The sequence below is a fragment of the Primulina eburnea genome, chromosome 8, assembly GCF_022965805.1.
Source record: "Primulina eburnea isolate SZY01 chromosome 8, ASM2296580v1, whole genome shotgun sequence".
Taxonomy (NCBI): domain Eukaryota; kingdom Viridiplantae; phylum Streptophyta; class Magnoliopsida; order Lamiales; family Gesneriaceae; genus Primulina; species Primulina eburnea.
Window position 1 is genome coordinate 1,008,659 of NC_133108.1, and position 13,738 is coordinate 1,022,396.

The 13,738-nt window shown below is 36.1% G+C and overlaps 3 protein-coding genes across 4 annotated transcripts; 1 reads left to right on the forward strand and 2 right to left on the reverse strand.

Moving 5' to 3' along the window:
- Positions 1 to 79: 79 nt before the first annotated feature.
- LOC140838209 (DEAD-box ATP-dependent RNA helicase 10) lies at positions 80 to 5,151 on the reverse strand. Its single transcript, XM_073204350.1, has 11 exons — positions 4,629 to 5,151; positions 4,471 to 4,533; positions 3,725 to 3,799; positions 3,211 to 3,330; positions 2,468 to 2,509; positions 2,313 to 2,387; positions 1,670 to 1,816; positions 1,418 to 1,555; positions 642 to 753; positions 493 to 581; positions 80 to 372 (listed from the first exon to the last, which is right to left on the reverse strand). The coding sequence occupies exons 1-11, from the start codon at positions 4,953 to 4,955 to the stop codon at positions 250 to 252; spliced, it is 1,311 nt and encodes a 436-aa protein (XP_073060451.1). The 5' UTR covers positions 4,956 to 5,151; the 3' UTR covers positions 80 to 249.
- A 69-nt stretch (positions 5,152 to 5,220) lies between these two features.
- On the forward strand, positions 5,221 to 9,198 carry LOC140837883 (GDSL esterase/lipase At1g54790-like). The gene is given in 4 exon segments (XM_073203966.1): positions 5,221 to 5,250; positions 6,180 to 6,223; positions 6,225 to 6,448; positions 6,526 to 9,198. Coding segments are annotated over 4 exon segments (567 nt in total). The 3' UTR covers positions 6,795 to 9,198.
- On the reverse strand, positions 8,976 to 13,345 carry LOC140838211 (protein DA1-related 1-like). 2 transcript variants are annotated; one of them, XM_073204353.1, is made up of 13 exons: positions 13,199 to 13,345; positions 12,817 to 12,968; positions 12,222 to 12,379; positions 12,018 to 12,105; positions 11,531 to 11,771; positions 11,025 to 11,145; positions 10,828 to 10,911; positions 10,593 to 10,712; positions 10,153 to 10,365; positions 9,995 to 10,057; positions 9,794 to 9,909; positions 9,652 to 9,710; positions 8,976 to 9,558 (listed from the first exon to the last, which is right to left on the reverse strand). In XM_073204353.1, exons 3-13 carry the CDS (start codon positions 12,330 to 12,332, stop codon positions 9,209 to 9,211), a joined length of 1,566 nt encoding a protein of 521 aa, XP_073060454.1. In that variant the 5' UTR covers positions 12,333 to 12,379; positions 12,817 to 12,968; positions 13,199 to 13,345; the 3' UTR covers positions 8,976 to 9,208. The 2 variants fall into 2 exon arrangements, with proteins under 2 accessions (XP_073060454.1, XP_073060455.1); XM_073204354.1 differs by lacking the exon at positions 13,199 to 13,345 and adding an exon at positions 13,148 to 13,163.
- Positions 13,346 to 13,738: the final 393 nt, after the last annotated feature.

The window sequence follows — 13,738 nt, forward strand, 5'->3', positions numbered from 1 at the left end:
ACATTCGTTTCCGAACTAAATAATCAATTTTGATATTTAATTTATTAATTAGTAAAGGATATAATAATATCATGAAAAATATATAAATTTCTTCTTCTTTTTTTTTTTACCTGACAGTAGGCAACGCATGCATCAATATTCAATTTTCATTTTCTACAGCCAGCGAGTATTTTTGGCGGAAGTCGTAAACTAGGAATACAAAATTGAGGTCGTCAAGACTAATCTGATTGAACAAAGATCCTCCAGCGTTCACCTTCTTTTCGCCTTTTTAAAGGATTTCCCCTTACTCAGACCCAAATATTTGTTCATATCTTCTTCACCATCATCTTCATCGCCCTTTCGCTTCTTCTTGCCTCCACTTTCTTTAATTTTCTGTAGAATGAAAACCAGACGACGAAACCATATATACTCTTATATCAGTTTCTGAGGAACTCACCAAAAACAATAAATAACACGATTAGTAAGACGTTCAAATATCAATCAATAATGTACCATTTGGGACATTCTTTTGGCCTCTGTGACACGTTCCAACAGCAATAAAACCTCATCTTCTTGGGCGGAGTACTGAGGTAGCTTTTTACCTGAAGAGAAATAAATGTTAGCACATAATTATTTTATCAGTTTCGAACAAGACTTCTTACCGATGAGCTTCTCTATCTGCAAGTACCACTCCAACTCGTACTGGTTCACAATTGCTATGGCAACCCCAGAGCGCCCAGCCCGAGCGGTTCTTCCCACACGATGTATATAATCCTACCGGTATTTCATGAAACAAATGAGTACTACGTTTAATGATGGAAACACAAGAGCTATTAGAAACAAAAACACTCTAGGCACTAGGCAAGCCGATATCTCGGCAAAGTTGAAAAGAAATAATAGAATTAGTTAACTAGTTAAACAACAAGGGTTCAAAAAGTGAGAAGCTGGCAAGGAAAAAAACCATGAAGGGGATTCTAAAGTTAAAACGAACTACATTATTAAAGTGTTCCATATCAAATGCACTACTAAAAAATAGCATCAGTCGCAATAACTGAGTTTTGAAGGCCTCAATTTTTATGGCAAGAATGAAGAAAAACTTAGTGAAATTGTAGGACCGTTAGCATCAAAGATACAGGAATATTTGCTCCTTACTGCTCATCATATGCGCATTTGAAATTAGTTTCTCTTCTCTTTGTGATTCATACAACACAATCCTTCTCCAGTTAATATTTCTTCGTATTTAAATATCCATATATGAGCGTGTGCACAGATAGGAGGAAAACTGAATTGAGATTGATGACCGGAAATTCAAAACGGATTTTGAAAGTAGGAATGGAAGAAAGGATTAGGTGACAATACTCAGTTGAGGGATATATGCGTCCAAACTCTGAGTAGGAATTTGGAATAAATAATTGTATAACGTCAAATATGTTTTCACCTTTGAGTTTGTTGGAATGTCATAATTGATAACCATATCAACTGATGGAATATCAAGTCCTCTACTGGCAACATCGGTGCAGATAAGAATATTACATTCTCCGGCTTTGAATTGGTTTAAAGCTCCAAGCCTTTTTGTCTGACGAAAAAAAATCATATGGAGGATATTAAATTCATGGACCACTATAATTGGAAGGTAAAATTATACAAGACAGACATGAGAAATGTTTCGACACAGAATACATAGCAGTACCTGGGTCATATGACCATTGATAGGAATGGCTCTGAAGCCAAGGTTCCGAAGAATATATGCCAAAAGAGTGGTTGCATCACATGTTCGGGTGAAAACCATAGATGTGCTTCCTGACATCTCAGTCAGAATATATACAAGATAACAATCCTGGGGAAAAGCCAAAAAATGGAAGGTAAAAAGAAGAAAGATTCATGACGGAAAAAATCTCAGCAAAGTTTGCATCATTTTCCCTCTTCACAGATTATAATATCATTAGCAACTCCATTTTTTCCTTTTAACACCTGGGAGTGAAAAGGACACCCATAGAAACTACTTAAACCGTACCTTTTCCATCCTAATCACAATCTGAATTATTTACCTAGACTGCCATCACCAAAGCTCCAAGAGCCAGGTTTCGTAGATTATCATACCATTAGCAACTCCATTTTTTCCTTTTAGCACCGAGGAGTGAAAAGGACACCCATAGGAACTACTTAAACCGTTCCTTTTCAATCCTAAACACAATCTGAATTATCTATCTAGACTGCCATCACCATAGCTCCAAGAGCCAGGTTTACATTGCCAAAATCAAATACAAATGCATCGTTTGCTTACTATGATGTAAAGAACAATAAGCTACTCAATGTATGTACAGACTACAAACCTTGTACTTTGCAGGAACAAAACAATATTGTTGCTTCAGCGTATCGACAGTGGAATATTTTGATGCGACTTCGATCTGGAATGGAAATTAGAAAGTAAGAGAAGTTGACAAATACAAATATTAAAATGAAACAAACACAGCTAGCATTGAACTACCTTGACAGGATTTTTGAGACAAGCCCTCTGTAGCTTTTTTACCTGTTATGTTGACAACAGAACTAGTTACATAATTCAATCAGATTTCCTCAACATCAATAATCCTTGATAATGTCCTCCCAAAATATAGATGAGTGATGCCATTTACTTGACAAATACTACAGCTGCATGCTATATTATTTAGCACACAAGTTTCAAGTACAATTGGTACTGGTAACCAATCTTGACAGTGGTGCACGAGTGAACCTAAGGGTGATCCTGTTATTTTCTTATTAGAAACAATTAACATCGAAGATCGTTTAAATTGAGATATAAAAGTAAAATTAGCTGACTATAATCTGCTGCGTGATTGCAAAAGCCAGAAAAGCAAGATAAAAAGCTAATTTGATAAAAAAAAACACCGACTTCAAAATAATCATAGCATCAGTGTTTGAACGCAAATATATACAGCACATAAAAGATGTTGCATGCTGATGCTACGAAATATTGCAACTGAAAGTCTGAAATTATGTAACCCGCCCCAACAAATTTCCGCTTTTCTTTTCTTTAAATATACAAGAATTTAAATAATCAGTGGAAGGGAGAATCTGTTGAAACAGAAATAATTGTAAAAGATAAATGAGCAATACTGTAACTGCAACCAAAGAACTGAAGCTAGTAGCAGTAAATGGTAATATCATTTGAAAAGGACTAAAAAAATTTGATTTTTAAACATTTAAAATAAAAACTTCTTCTTTGCATACCTTTTTAGTCATGGTTGCAGAAAATAAAAATGTTCTTCTCTCACGAGGAATAACGCTCAAGATCTCGTCAAGTGATTTCTCAAAATCTTCATTTAGCAATCTATCAGCCTCATCTAGTACCTGAGAAAACACCGGGATTCAAGTTAAGTCACCGAGTTTTACATGTAATTAACGATACAACAAGCTCCAACTTCATCACATGATTCACATCATTTCTCTTATATTTTATAACAAAATGAATTTGTTGCTAAGCATGCCAAAGATAAAATAACAGCATTTGGATTTCAATTAATTGCCTTTCGAATTCTCTCTTCAAGGATCTTGGCAGCATCAGAGTTAGAAAGAGGAAGCTCGAATGTTCTAGCTTGCACATAATTAGAGTCTAATCTTACTATTTTTACGGTCTCTCATCCGGACTCACAAATGCACATTTTCGCACATAGTAAAGATAATGACACAAACATGCATCAATTGAAAACAGTAATGCTCCAACTCAGTAAAATAAAACTCTTACCAAGTACTTCAATGTACGTAAAGAGAAACCTTTCGTGTTCGAAAGATGATCAACTAACCGCCCAGGTGTCGCCACCTACAACATAAGGCAATGGAAAAAAATGACCATTTTAAGACAACACATAATGATTGCGGCAAGGAAACAAATAAATTTTTCATAAAAGATAAAAACAAGAGAGATGTGTTTCTGGAAGAATACATGAAAACTTCAATGAAACACACAGAAACTTCAAGGAAACATGCAGGCGAAATGGAGGGGAACTAAAAGTCATTCTGTACTAAGATAAACATTTTGCTGGGTTGATATTCGAAGCCATCCTATCTATACCACATTTCATCTTAAAAAGTGGCCATCGCGGGAGCTTATGAAGACAGCACTTTCAACTACTGAAAGGGTTCAAGATACTCCAAGAGGCCAGAGCTTCACACCAATATAATTTAATTTGTTTAGTTTAGTTAAAACACAAGCGGGTGGAGCGATAAAGGAACATACCCTTCTTCGCTATATAGGGAGTGCGTGGAATTTGGAAACAGGTGATAAACCCAACTACAGAGTAATGAGAAAATCAGGATCAAATCCCAATTTTTTCATTAAAAAAGAGTGATTCTTTTATTTAACCTCAAAGTTCATCCACAATAACCAATCAATAAACCTACTTCGTAACCTCCTGTAGCTGAACACCACAATGCATATAAGGGAAAATCAAACATGATTAGTTAACAGTGTCACAAAAAACAAAAAATCACCACAATATGCGGCCGCTTTCCAAGGGCAATGCTCTGCTGCACTAGATCAACCCCTCCTACAAGCTGCAAAATTCCCAGAAATCAAATCAATAAAAACCAAGATGCCCAAAAGCAAATATTTCAAAAAAAAAAGTTCCTTTTCTTATATACGTGTTTACCACTGCACACTTAACACCAAAACCCGAACCCAAAGCCTCGAACTGCTCAGAAATTTGAATGGCAAGTTCACGTGTGGGCGAGAGGACACAAGCAAAGAAGGCCTGAGGATTTTCAAGAAGCGACTGTAGAATCGGAATAGCAAAGGCTCCTGTTTTTCCCGACCCAGTTTGAGCAAGCCCGATTATATCCTTCCCTTCTAGAGAAAATGGTATAGCCTCTATCTGAATTTTGGTCGGATTTTTCCAACCAAGATTATCACACGCCTCGACCAATTGCTCGTTCACCCCCAAGTCTTTGAATGACTTCTCTCCTCGCACTTCCTCCATTGCAAGTAACGTTTATTTGTTGGCGTTAGGGGAGGGAAGAATTGTAAGCCTCCCGCTAATGGGAATGCTAATCGATGAACTTTCAAAGAGGCGACAGTGCTTCGAACGAACACCGCAGCTTTTCTCTTGAGAGGTGGCGCGCCCACAGGATGTAAAATTAGGGTGACATTTCAAAGAGAGAGATTCATTAAATTTTTTGATAAATAATACTAAAACTCAAACTAGAATTAGATTATATTTTAAAATTTTATACAAAGTCTAGGGGATGAAAATAATAGGATTGAGCTGGACCACGGTATTGGCTGAATATTTTATATAATTTTTTATTATATATAAAAATATCATATACAAATTAATTAGACGAAAACTTGTGTGAGACAGTCTCACGGATAATTTTTGTGAATCGGATCTCTTATTTGGGTCACCTATGAAAAAATATTACTTTTTATGCTAAGAGTATTACTTTTTATGCTAAGAGTATTACTTTTTAGTGTGAATATGAGTAGGATTGACCCGTCTCACAGATTATGAGCCGTGAGACGGTCTCACAACTCAATTAATAATTAAATATATATAATTATCATCAATATCCAATATGTTATATATAATTTTTTTGTATATAAAATAAAATCAACTCTCTAACCATAATCATCATGCATAGCATGAATTTATATATAACAAAAACAAAATAAAAATCATCAAAATAAAAAAACAAAGAAAATAATTGATTTTATCGTCAAACAAATGTAACAAAATAAGAGTAGGTTTCATGTGAGACCGTCTCACGGATCTTAATCTGTGAGACGGGTCAATCATGCTCATATTCATAATAAAAAGTAATACTCCTAGCATAAAAATTAATACTTTTTCATCGATTATCCAAATAAAGATCCGTCTCACAAAATACGACCCGTGAGACCGTCTCACACAAGTTTTTGCCACAAAACAAATACAAATTAGAACTAAATAATTATGATCGAAACCGAGTAAAATTCAGATATTGGATCAAATTCTTGCTTCAATTCCCATAATTTTATCCCAATTTGAAGTTAGTATTGAGGTTAGTGGTTGAAAGACACGCATCTACACCATTTTTAAAAATTTTCATAGAAGATATACTCAATATTTTACAAAATTATGTGTACTATACAGATCAATGATTTTCTAAACTGAAGATAACTATTTGAAAATTTTCACATCCAACGTATTTTTCTGTCCCTGCAGAAATTATTCGAACAAGGGGCGAGAAATTTTTGAATCCGTAACATTTTCTGCAGAAAGTCTGCCTCAAAAAATGGCAAAATTTGGCGCTGATACATCTAGGCTGGATGAGCTCTGGTGTGTCAGCTCTCACAACCAAGCTTCCAGACTTCTCAACCTGCAACTTCATGCTCTCTGTATAAAGTTACAATCCCAATATCCCGATTCAAATGTCACACATGTCGACATTTTCACAATCAAGTCCAATCTTGTAGCAAACTATTCCCGTTATGGTTAGCATTCACATATAATATCCCTACTGTGAAAAAAAACATTTATGAAGAAAATTCCATTGCATATCAACTCACAGGCTTTGAGCAGCCATTAATGGCATGCTGTGGATATGGAGGTCCTCCACTGAATTATGACATTCACATCTCCTGTTGTCAAACTAAACTCTTGAATGGAAGTTCGGTAACAGCCAAAGGTTGCAGTGACAATACAGAATATGTGAACTGGGATGATATTCATTACACTGAGTCTGCAAATCAATATGTGGTGTCGCATGTTCTAACAGGAAAATACTCGGATCCTTCATTTGCTGATAAGATGCCTTTTCTTCTAAAGCTAAAATTTTAAAGACTGGTCATTATTTTATACTGATCCTATTTGTTCATACATTCAGTATATAATGTTCAGTTATTGGATTTGATTTAAGAACTGGTCTTACTTTGTGGTACTACAAATTTATCATCTAATTAAGGCTTGCTGATGATTTTTTGTTCTTTAGAAAATTTATAATGAACAGGAATCGGTACCGGCATATTATCAACAACCAACGCTAAAATGTGATAACACAGAAGAATGAGGAAGCTGGAAACAGAAGTTTACAGCATAAAATTTTTGTTCATGGGGTTTGGTTCTAGTGTTCTACGGATCAACGAAACTATTTAAGTTTGTAACAGTAGACATACATTGAAAAGAGCAGACATTGCAATCTCTGGCATCTGGAATGACCATCAACCGCAGCAACTGATTTTGGCGCCACCATATAATGCTTCGTTCTACTTGTCCTCTACAACTAGGACTGCAATTTTTTTTACCAGAATTGGCATCAGAAAATTCCACATTTTTTAAGAATGAACAGGTTCTGTCAAACATTTGGAGCCAATTCTTGAATAGAAAAGAGAATAAACATTCACTCAGACATTTTCAAAGTACGGAGAGTACAAAGAAATGGATGAAGCCTTGGATACATGATGAGAAAATAGAAAAAATAAAAGTTAGGAAAAAATACGATTTAGATTGAAAATGAAGAATACATAATACCTGGAAGATTCGGGATTCTCTGGGATCAAGATTAGAACCACCAACGACCTGGATAAAACAGTTGACTAGTAACAAAACACAACTATGCCTTTGTTGTTGCCTTTCTCAACAATCGGATACCAGTGTACTCAAATACACCAGCTTTTCTCTTTAGCAAAAGAACATGAAAAAGTCAGAATAAGTGATCTTCCCCACCTCAATAGCGCACACAAAAAAAAATGAATTATTTGCATCATGAATGGACTCCATTTTTGTTCCTTTCCATTGTCACTCCAACTAAGAATTCTTTGCTTCTAATTTCATAGTTTCCCTCAACCAAAGCCAACGAATTATTCTTTGCATTATTTTAAAATCAGGGTGGAGTAACTAAATCCAGTTCATTCCCCAGGGAGTGTAACCCATGTAGCTTTTCACATGAGAAATGGAAACCATCCCTCGTATGAAAGAACTTATTTTTATCACTAGATATTTAAAACAATAGATTTGCCCCTCAAAAAATCAAATTCTGAAGCCAATGCGAGTCAGGTAAGACAAAGCAATTAAAGTTGAGGCCTAAGGAAATGAAGATTGCTGCCAATCACTGGTGCACACTGGGACATAAAACGAACTTGTGTGCTTGTTAAAAGATTGTTTAATCGATTGCTAATTCTTTTTAATGAGCGAGCAGCATGAGGGCTTGACTGCTTGAGCCCAGAAGTTAATTTTGGTTTGTTCGAGGGAAAAAGAGGAGTCTTGAAAAGAGGCAGAAGGAATGATTAGAGAGAGTGGTTTCCATGGGAGCTTATCAGGATTGGGTTGTTGAAAAGTCCATTCAAATCTGCTTTTTCAGTATGTCCGAATCTCTGTGTTCGATTTCTGGTTGTCACATGTTTAATTCTCATATATTCTATTGGGTTTGGATTCTTGGCTGTATTTTAGAGGCGGACAATTTTGGCCAGGCGATCTTTGGAGTTTACCGGCTTTTCTTGTTCTTGAATATGTTGGAATTGCTCGAGAACCTCTAATTTCTTGAATTTCGCGTCTGTGTATAGGAAAAATTACTCTCCTGAACTACAAACTGAATAACAGACCCACCACAAATCAAGTGGAAACTGGTTTCTGCCACTGATGGAAGAGATGTAAGAGCTGAGATCAAAGAACTCAAGAACGTTGTCTCGTAGTGAAGCATCCTCTTGGCTATATTGTTGATATCAAACTGAAGTTGCCTGAGGCTAGTTGAAAAGTGGGATGCTTGGTGAAAGAATCAGCAAATAGTTTAGCCATGGCTGACATGGTTTCAACTCTGATGAAAGTGCGTAAGATGTCGAAAATTCTGAATCATTTTCTATTCATTTGGACGTGCCATATGCACGACGCGCGTAACATATTTACACCATTTATCATCAAGTCTCTGCAATAGAACATAATGCTTCGTGTACAATGAAACTTGCAAATATAATATCATGCCATTCTCAGCGGAAATTTTAAAAATGAAATAAATGGAAGATAACATGAAAAACAAGCATATATTTTATTCATCATAAACAATATTTTTCTCAGATCATAAACAATTTTTTATGTGTACCTATCAACTTGTGTTTTGACACAACGTGTGAGGCTCACAGTCAACATTACACTGTATTGGCGCAACTTATTTTTATCATTACTCATTAGTCACATCTTTCTTCACTTTCTTGAATTTTACTGTTATGATCCTATGAAGCTAATACTAAAATCCCAGAACACTAACATGGAAAACTTCCTGTGAGCCTAATATGATCGAGAGTCCTCTTTAGATCAAACTCGAGCACGGACTTGTTCCCTTGCCTAAAACCATCTCCATATGCAGCTGAAGTGTCTGATTCAATCTGGTGCTTGAAAAATTCACCAAGTTTTTTCTCAAATTGGGATCGTTTGCCCTTCTTTGAAGAGCTAGATGATGACGAGGGCGACGAGGAAGAGGAGGAAGCACCAGAAGAAGATGAAGTGGAAGCCATGTCACGACCAGAACCAGCAACAATTTCTGAATCCAACCACATATGGGCTAGCACTTGGCAAATACCTTCTTCCACATCCGGGCTTAGATTTGGGTAACCTAAAGGGAAAATTAGTTCATATTTTAAATTCGACCTGGTGAATCAAAGTGAATTGCCAGAGACATAGTGGAATCAAGAAGAAAACAAATCACCTTTAAGTCGCAGCCATGCGTGCATCATCTCATGGGCAAGAATTGATCCGGTCAACAATCTGGATTAACAGAATCTTATAAATGTTCCATTAATTCAAACTACCGAGAATAGGTATGTGGAACCTAAGGAGACATATCTTACCGAGGAAGACCATATAGGATGAGAATTGCTGTCACTTCACAGCGACGAACGAGCCTATAAGGTTCGGTGAACATGTCTATTATTCGATGGCCACCAATTCTTGGTCGCCTCAAAATCTGAAATCATAGTAAACTATCATCATAAATTTAATCTCACTAATCAGTCATACTTAGGAAGAATGATTTTCAAAGATGTTCATACTGTGCTAATGGTTTGTTCTTCCGACAAGCAAAGACCTCTTGTCTCAGGCATGTGGTGATGACCCTGGCCGCACAATAAATTTTAAAAAACTCAGCAAATCTTCGTAAGAAGTGTCAAACTTCATCAATTCTTCAGTATCCATTAAGCAAAAAACCTACATTTTTCTCTCCTTCCATGGCTTCATTTAGTGCCTGTCTCTCAACCAAGAGTAAAGGAATTTGCTGCTCCACCTTCATATTTAAACCTTCGTAAAATTCTTGTATTTCAAGATAAAGTGGTTGACACTCATGTGTATCCATTATTGAAGAGTCCAAACACTCCAGACAGAGCTTCCTTCCATCGTCAAGAATCAAATATCTGGCATCTACTGGCTGCATAGAGAGAGTTTTGCATTGATCGAGTGTACTAAGAATGAGCATGATCGTAGCGTGTATTATGTCAAATTCACAAAGATGAAAGATCATAGCCCATATTATGTTGAGTGTATGGAGATTGCTTCCCATTGAACTTTCTTCTTCTTTCATGTTTTCACGAGTAATGTGTTGCCCCTTACCTACATTTTTTTTGAGATGTAAATACAATTTTATAGACACCTTACCTCCATCCTTTCGCAGCTACAACAGCGAGGCGTTCCATCATTCTCATGTGAAGGGCAATACTTCTGATGCCAGAAAGGATGTGCTCTATACTCAATAAGGCCAGCCACATTTGTTGGGATCTGTATCAGAAATGAAAGAATTTATGGATACACGAAGGGATTCATAATGATCTTAGCGGCTTGGAAAATTGTTAATATGTACATTGAACACTTACAAAATAAAGGAGACACTTACAAATTTCTTACAAACATCGCACTTGGGGTGATGCAGGTCCTTGTAGCAGGATTTATGGTAAGGGCGATTGCTAAACATTGAAAACTGAAACAGAATTTACTTCAGAGTTCAAAGATATAAAAGCAATATCAAAAGGAACATCTAGTTATGGTCTCAAAACCAAAGTCAGAAGACTTGATTAAGAATTAGTTCAACACCTCATAATCGGATATTGGCTGATTACAAGCATTGCAGCAAAAACAATCAGGATGCCAAACAGCCCCCATGCAACTCAAATATCTTCCATGGCCAATTTCACTGTTACAACCAGCACAGATTCTACCAATACAAACTGTCAGTTCCACATGAAATAGGAAGCAACTATTTCACAGAGGAAATTGTAGCATGGAAATGCAATTTTCTTGCACTGGTTTAGTTACTTGCATTTCTATTCCCTCACTTATCGATCTACTTAGAATTTGACAATAGAAGGCCGAAAATAATTTTTTCCATAACTTTTATGTACTGTTTCTAAGCTGCAGGTTTCACTCCCTTCCCCACAAAAACAAATCCCGTTCAATCACCCTACTTCACCCCATCCAGTCCCACACCCTCTACAGGATTTCTGGATTTACCCTTGGTTACACTAATGGACATATAATCACATCGTGTAAACATAAATCTATAGAGAGGCCTAAAAAATGACCATGAGGAGAGTGCTTACCTGTATCCTGGAAGATAGAGGAATGGATTAGGCGGAAAGAAACTTCCATCATTATATCGAGGTGATCGAGGTGGAAGTAACCGAGGAGGTGATCGAGGAGAAAGTAGCTGAGGAGGTGATCGAGGTGGAGGTGCTCGTGGAGGTGATGAAAGTGGAGGAGATTGAGGAGGCGATTCTGCATTCAAACTCTCTTGAAGAGCCCTAGCAAACTGTTCATCTTCTTCCAAGTGAGACTCGCTATCTATTAACCAGAACATTAAAAAATAGCAAGTTACTATAATTGCAAACATCAATAACCTTCCAGAGCCTGGGCAACATTTCTCCGTGCCAAAAAACATTAGACTTTTATACATCCTAGAGCTAATAAAAAAGATTGGAATATCATATTGAGACACCACCAAACAAAAGATGGTGATCACAACATACTAAAGAACTTATCGAACGGGTGTTAAATTCACAATTACACTTTAGTAGCATCTTGGCTTACCTATTACTTTTTTCCCCTTTTCATCCTCAGCAATGGAAAGGGCAATTGCTCGATCAATGTCTTCCTTTTCGAAATCTGACCAAGCTTCCTAGGGATAATAAGATTAAAAATGACACTTGGCATCATCAGATACTGAAAATATCTCACATAAATGCAGAAGAAAACAAAACAGTAAAGCTCATAAACTAGCAGAAAAACAATCACCGTTGAAGTAGGAGGTCCTTCCCAAATTGTATCATCTTCATATTTCCCATGATATTGCCCTTTCGATACATTGTGGCTGGAGCCTCTGAAAATCTTGGTTAGCCACCCCATAATGCAATTTCCTAACAAACTCTGGGATGGCACTTATATCCACCAGACTGAGAATGGCGAAAACAAAGAAAAAAGAGCCAAATTTAATTTTGATATTTTCAAAATAACGGAAATTAATATGAAGTTTTTCAGTCAATATCTCAAAATCCAAGGTTCAAATTCAAAGATGTTAGAGAGCAAAAAGTAATCTTAATGAACAATGATTCTGCAACAGGAATCCCAGTTCAAATAAAAATATCAACTTAATCTCATCCATCAAGAAAGTAACTCATCCACCAAATTTCATGGCTGTTCAATGATACAGAAACACTAGACTGTAAGTTGACGTCTTTGATCATCCAATTGTGAAGATTTGTTCTTCGAGACTGAAGGTTCTTTCAGATATTTGGGTAAAGGGAAGTTTCTTGTCCACAACACCAAGAACCAAAATAGGGAAAACAACATAATGAAGTAAATGAAATTAAATTGTGTCAGAAGATATTACCTCAAATAGTTGAAGAATCTGCAAATTTTCAAGGAATCTGATAAACCCCAGATCAGATAAAGAATCCAATTCACCGATTGAAGCCATAGTCACCACTGACAACTAGAGTGATGACACCAAAGAAATTCCATCCTCCACATCTCTCTACACACCTAACAAATCAACCCACATGAGAACAATAAAGGAAAACAGAAACAGATCCAATCAGTCTATGCTCATTGCTCAGTTGACTAAAACGAGGGGAAAAATGTTTTTCCTGGTTTAAAAGAAAAAACAAAAGTGGAAAAGTCCTACTTCTATTCTAAGCAAACACAAGCCAAAAGATGCATACTTTATTTCCGACCACTGTTAAAGAGGAATGTGATGAAAGGATTACAAATACCTGCTGTTGAAATTTTTAAGATAATCCAAATGGGGTTTCAGTTTCAAAATTTTGTGCATTTTTTCTGACGTGGGGTCATTTGCTTGTAGACCCTTTTCTTCCACCATTAGCACGCTAAATGCCAAGACCCATGACTGTTAACCTTTTTCATTTGATCTTGCCCACACGTTCACACCTCCTTTTTTTCTTGAATGAACGAGTGAGTGAAACGAAATCAAATCAAGAAATTGGTTCTTTAAAGCAAAGATCGAAGGTTCTGAATTTTAATTTAATTATTTGATATCAATGATTCTCACTCAATTTTTCTTTCTCCGGCTAAATTTGGTTTGAAAAAAATAATAGAAATATATTTATAGAAAATGTTATTGGAAATGAAGCAATGATGTTAGATTTTATTTTGGATGTAAAAGATCATACATTCCACATAAGGTTGAGAGTTCCAAAGAAATTTATACTGATTAATTGTTTGAGTGAGATTCAAGAAATGAAATATATTCTAATTTACTGTTTGAGTGAGATTCAAGAAATTAAACTGTAGAA

Coding starts and splice junctions, on each gene's coding strand:
- LOC140838209 (XM_073204350.1), bottom strand. CDS start 4,955: ATGGAGGAAGTGCGAGGAGAGAAGTCATTCAAAGACTTGGGGGTGAAC. Junction 3,800..4,470: donor GAAAGCGGCCGCATATTGTG/GTGATTTTTTGT, acceptor CTTATGTTGTAG/GTGGCGACACCTGGGCGGTT. Junction 373..492: donor CCAAAAGAATGTCCCAAATG/GTACATTATTGA, acceptor TTCATTCTACAG/AAAATTAAAGAAAGTGGAGG.
- LOC140838211 (XM_073204353.1), bottom strand. CDS start 12,332: ATGGGGTGGCTAACCAAGATTTTCAGAGGCTCCAGCCACAATGTATCG. Junction 10,713..10,827: donor GCGATGTTTGTAAGAAATTT/GTAAGTGTCTCC, acceptor TTTCTGATACAG/ATCCCAACAAATGTGGCTGG. Junction 9,910..9,994: donor AAGAACAAACCATTAGCACA/GTATGAACATCT, acceptor CTATGATTTCAG/ATTTTGAGGCGACCAAGAAT.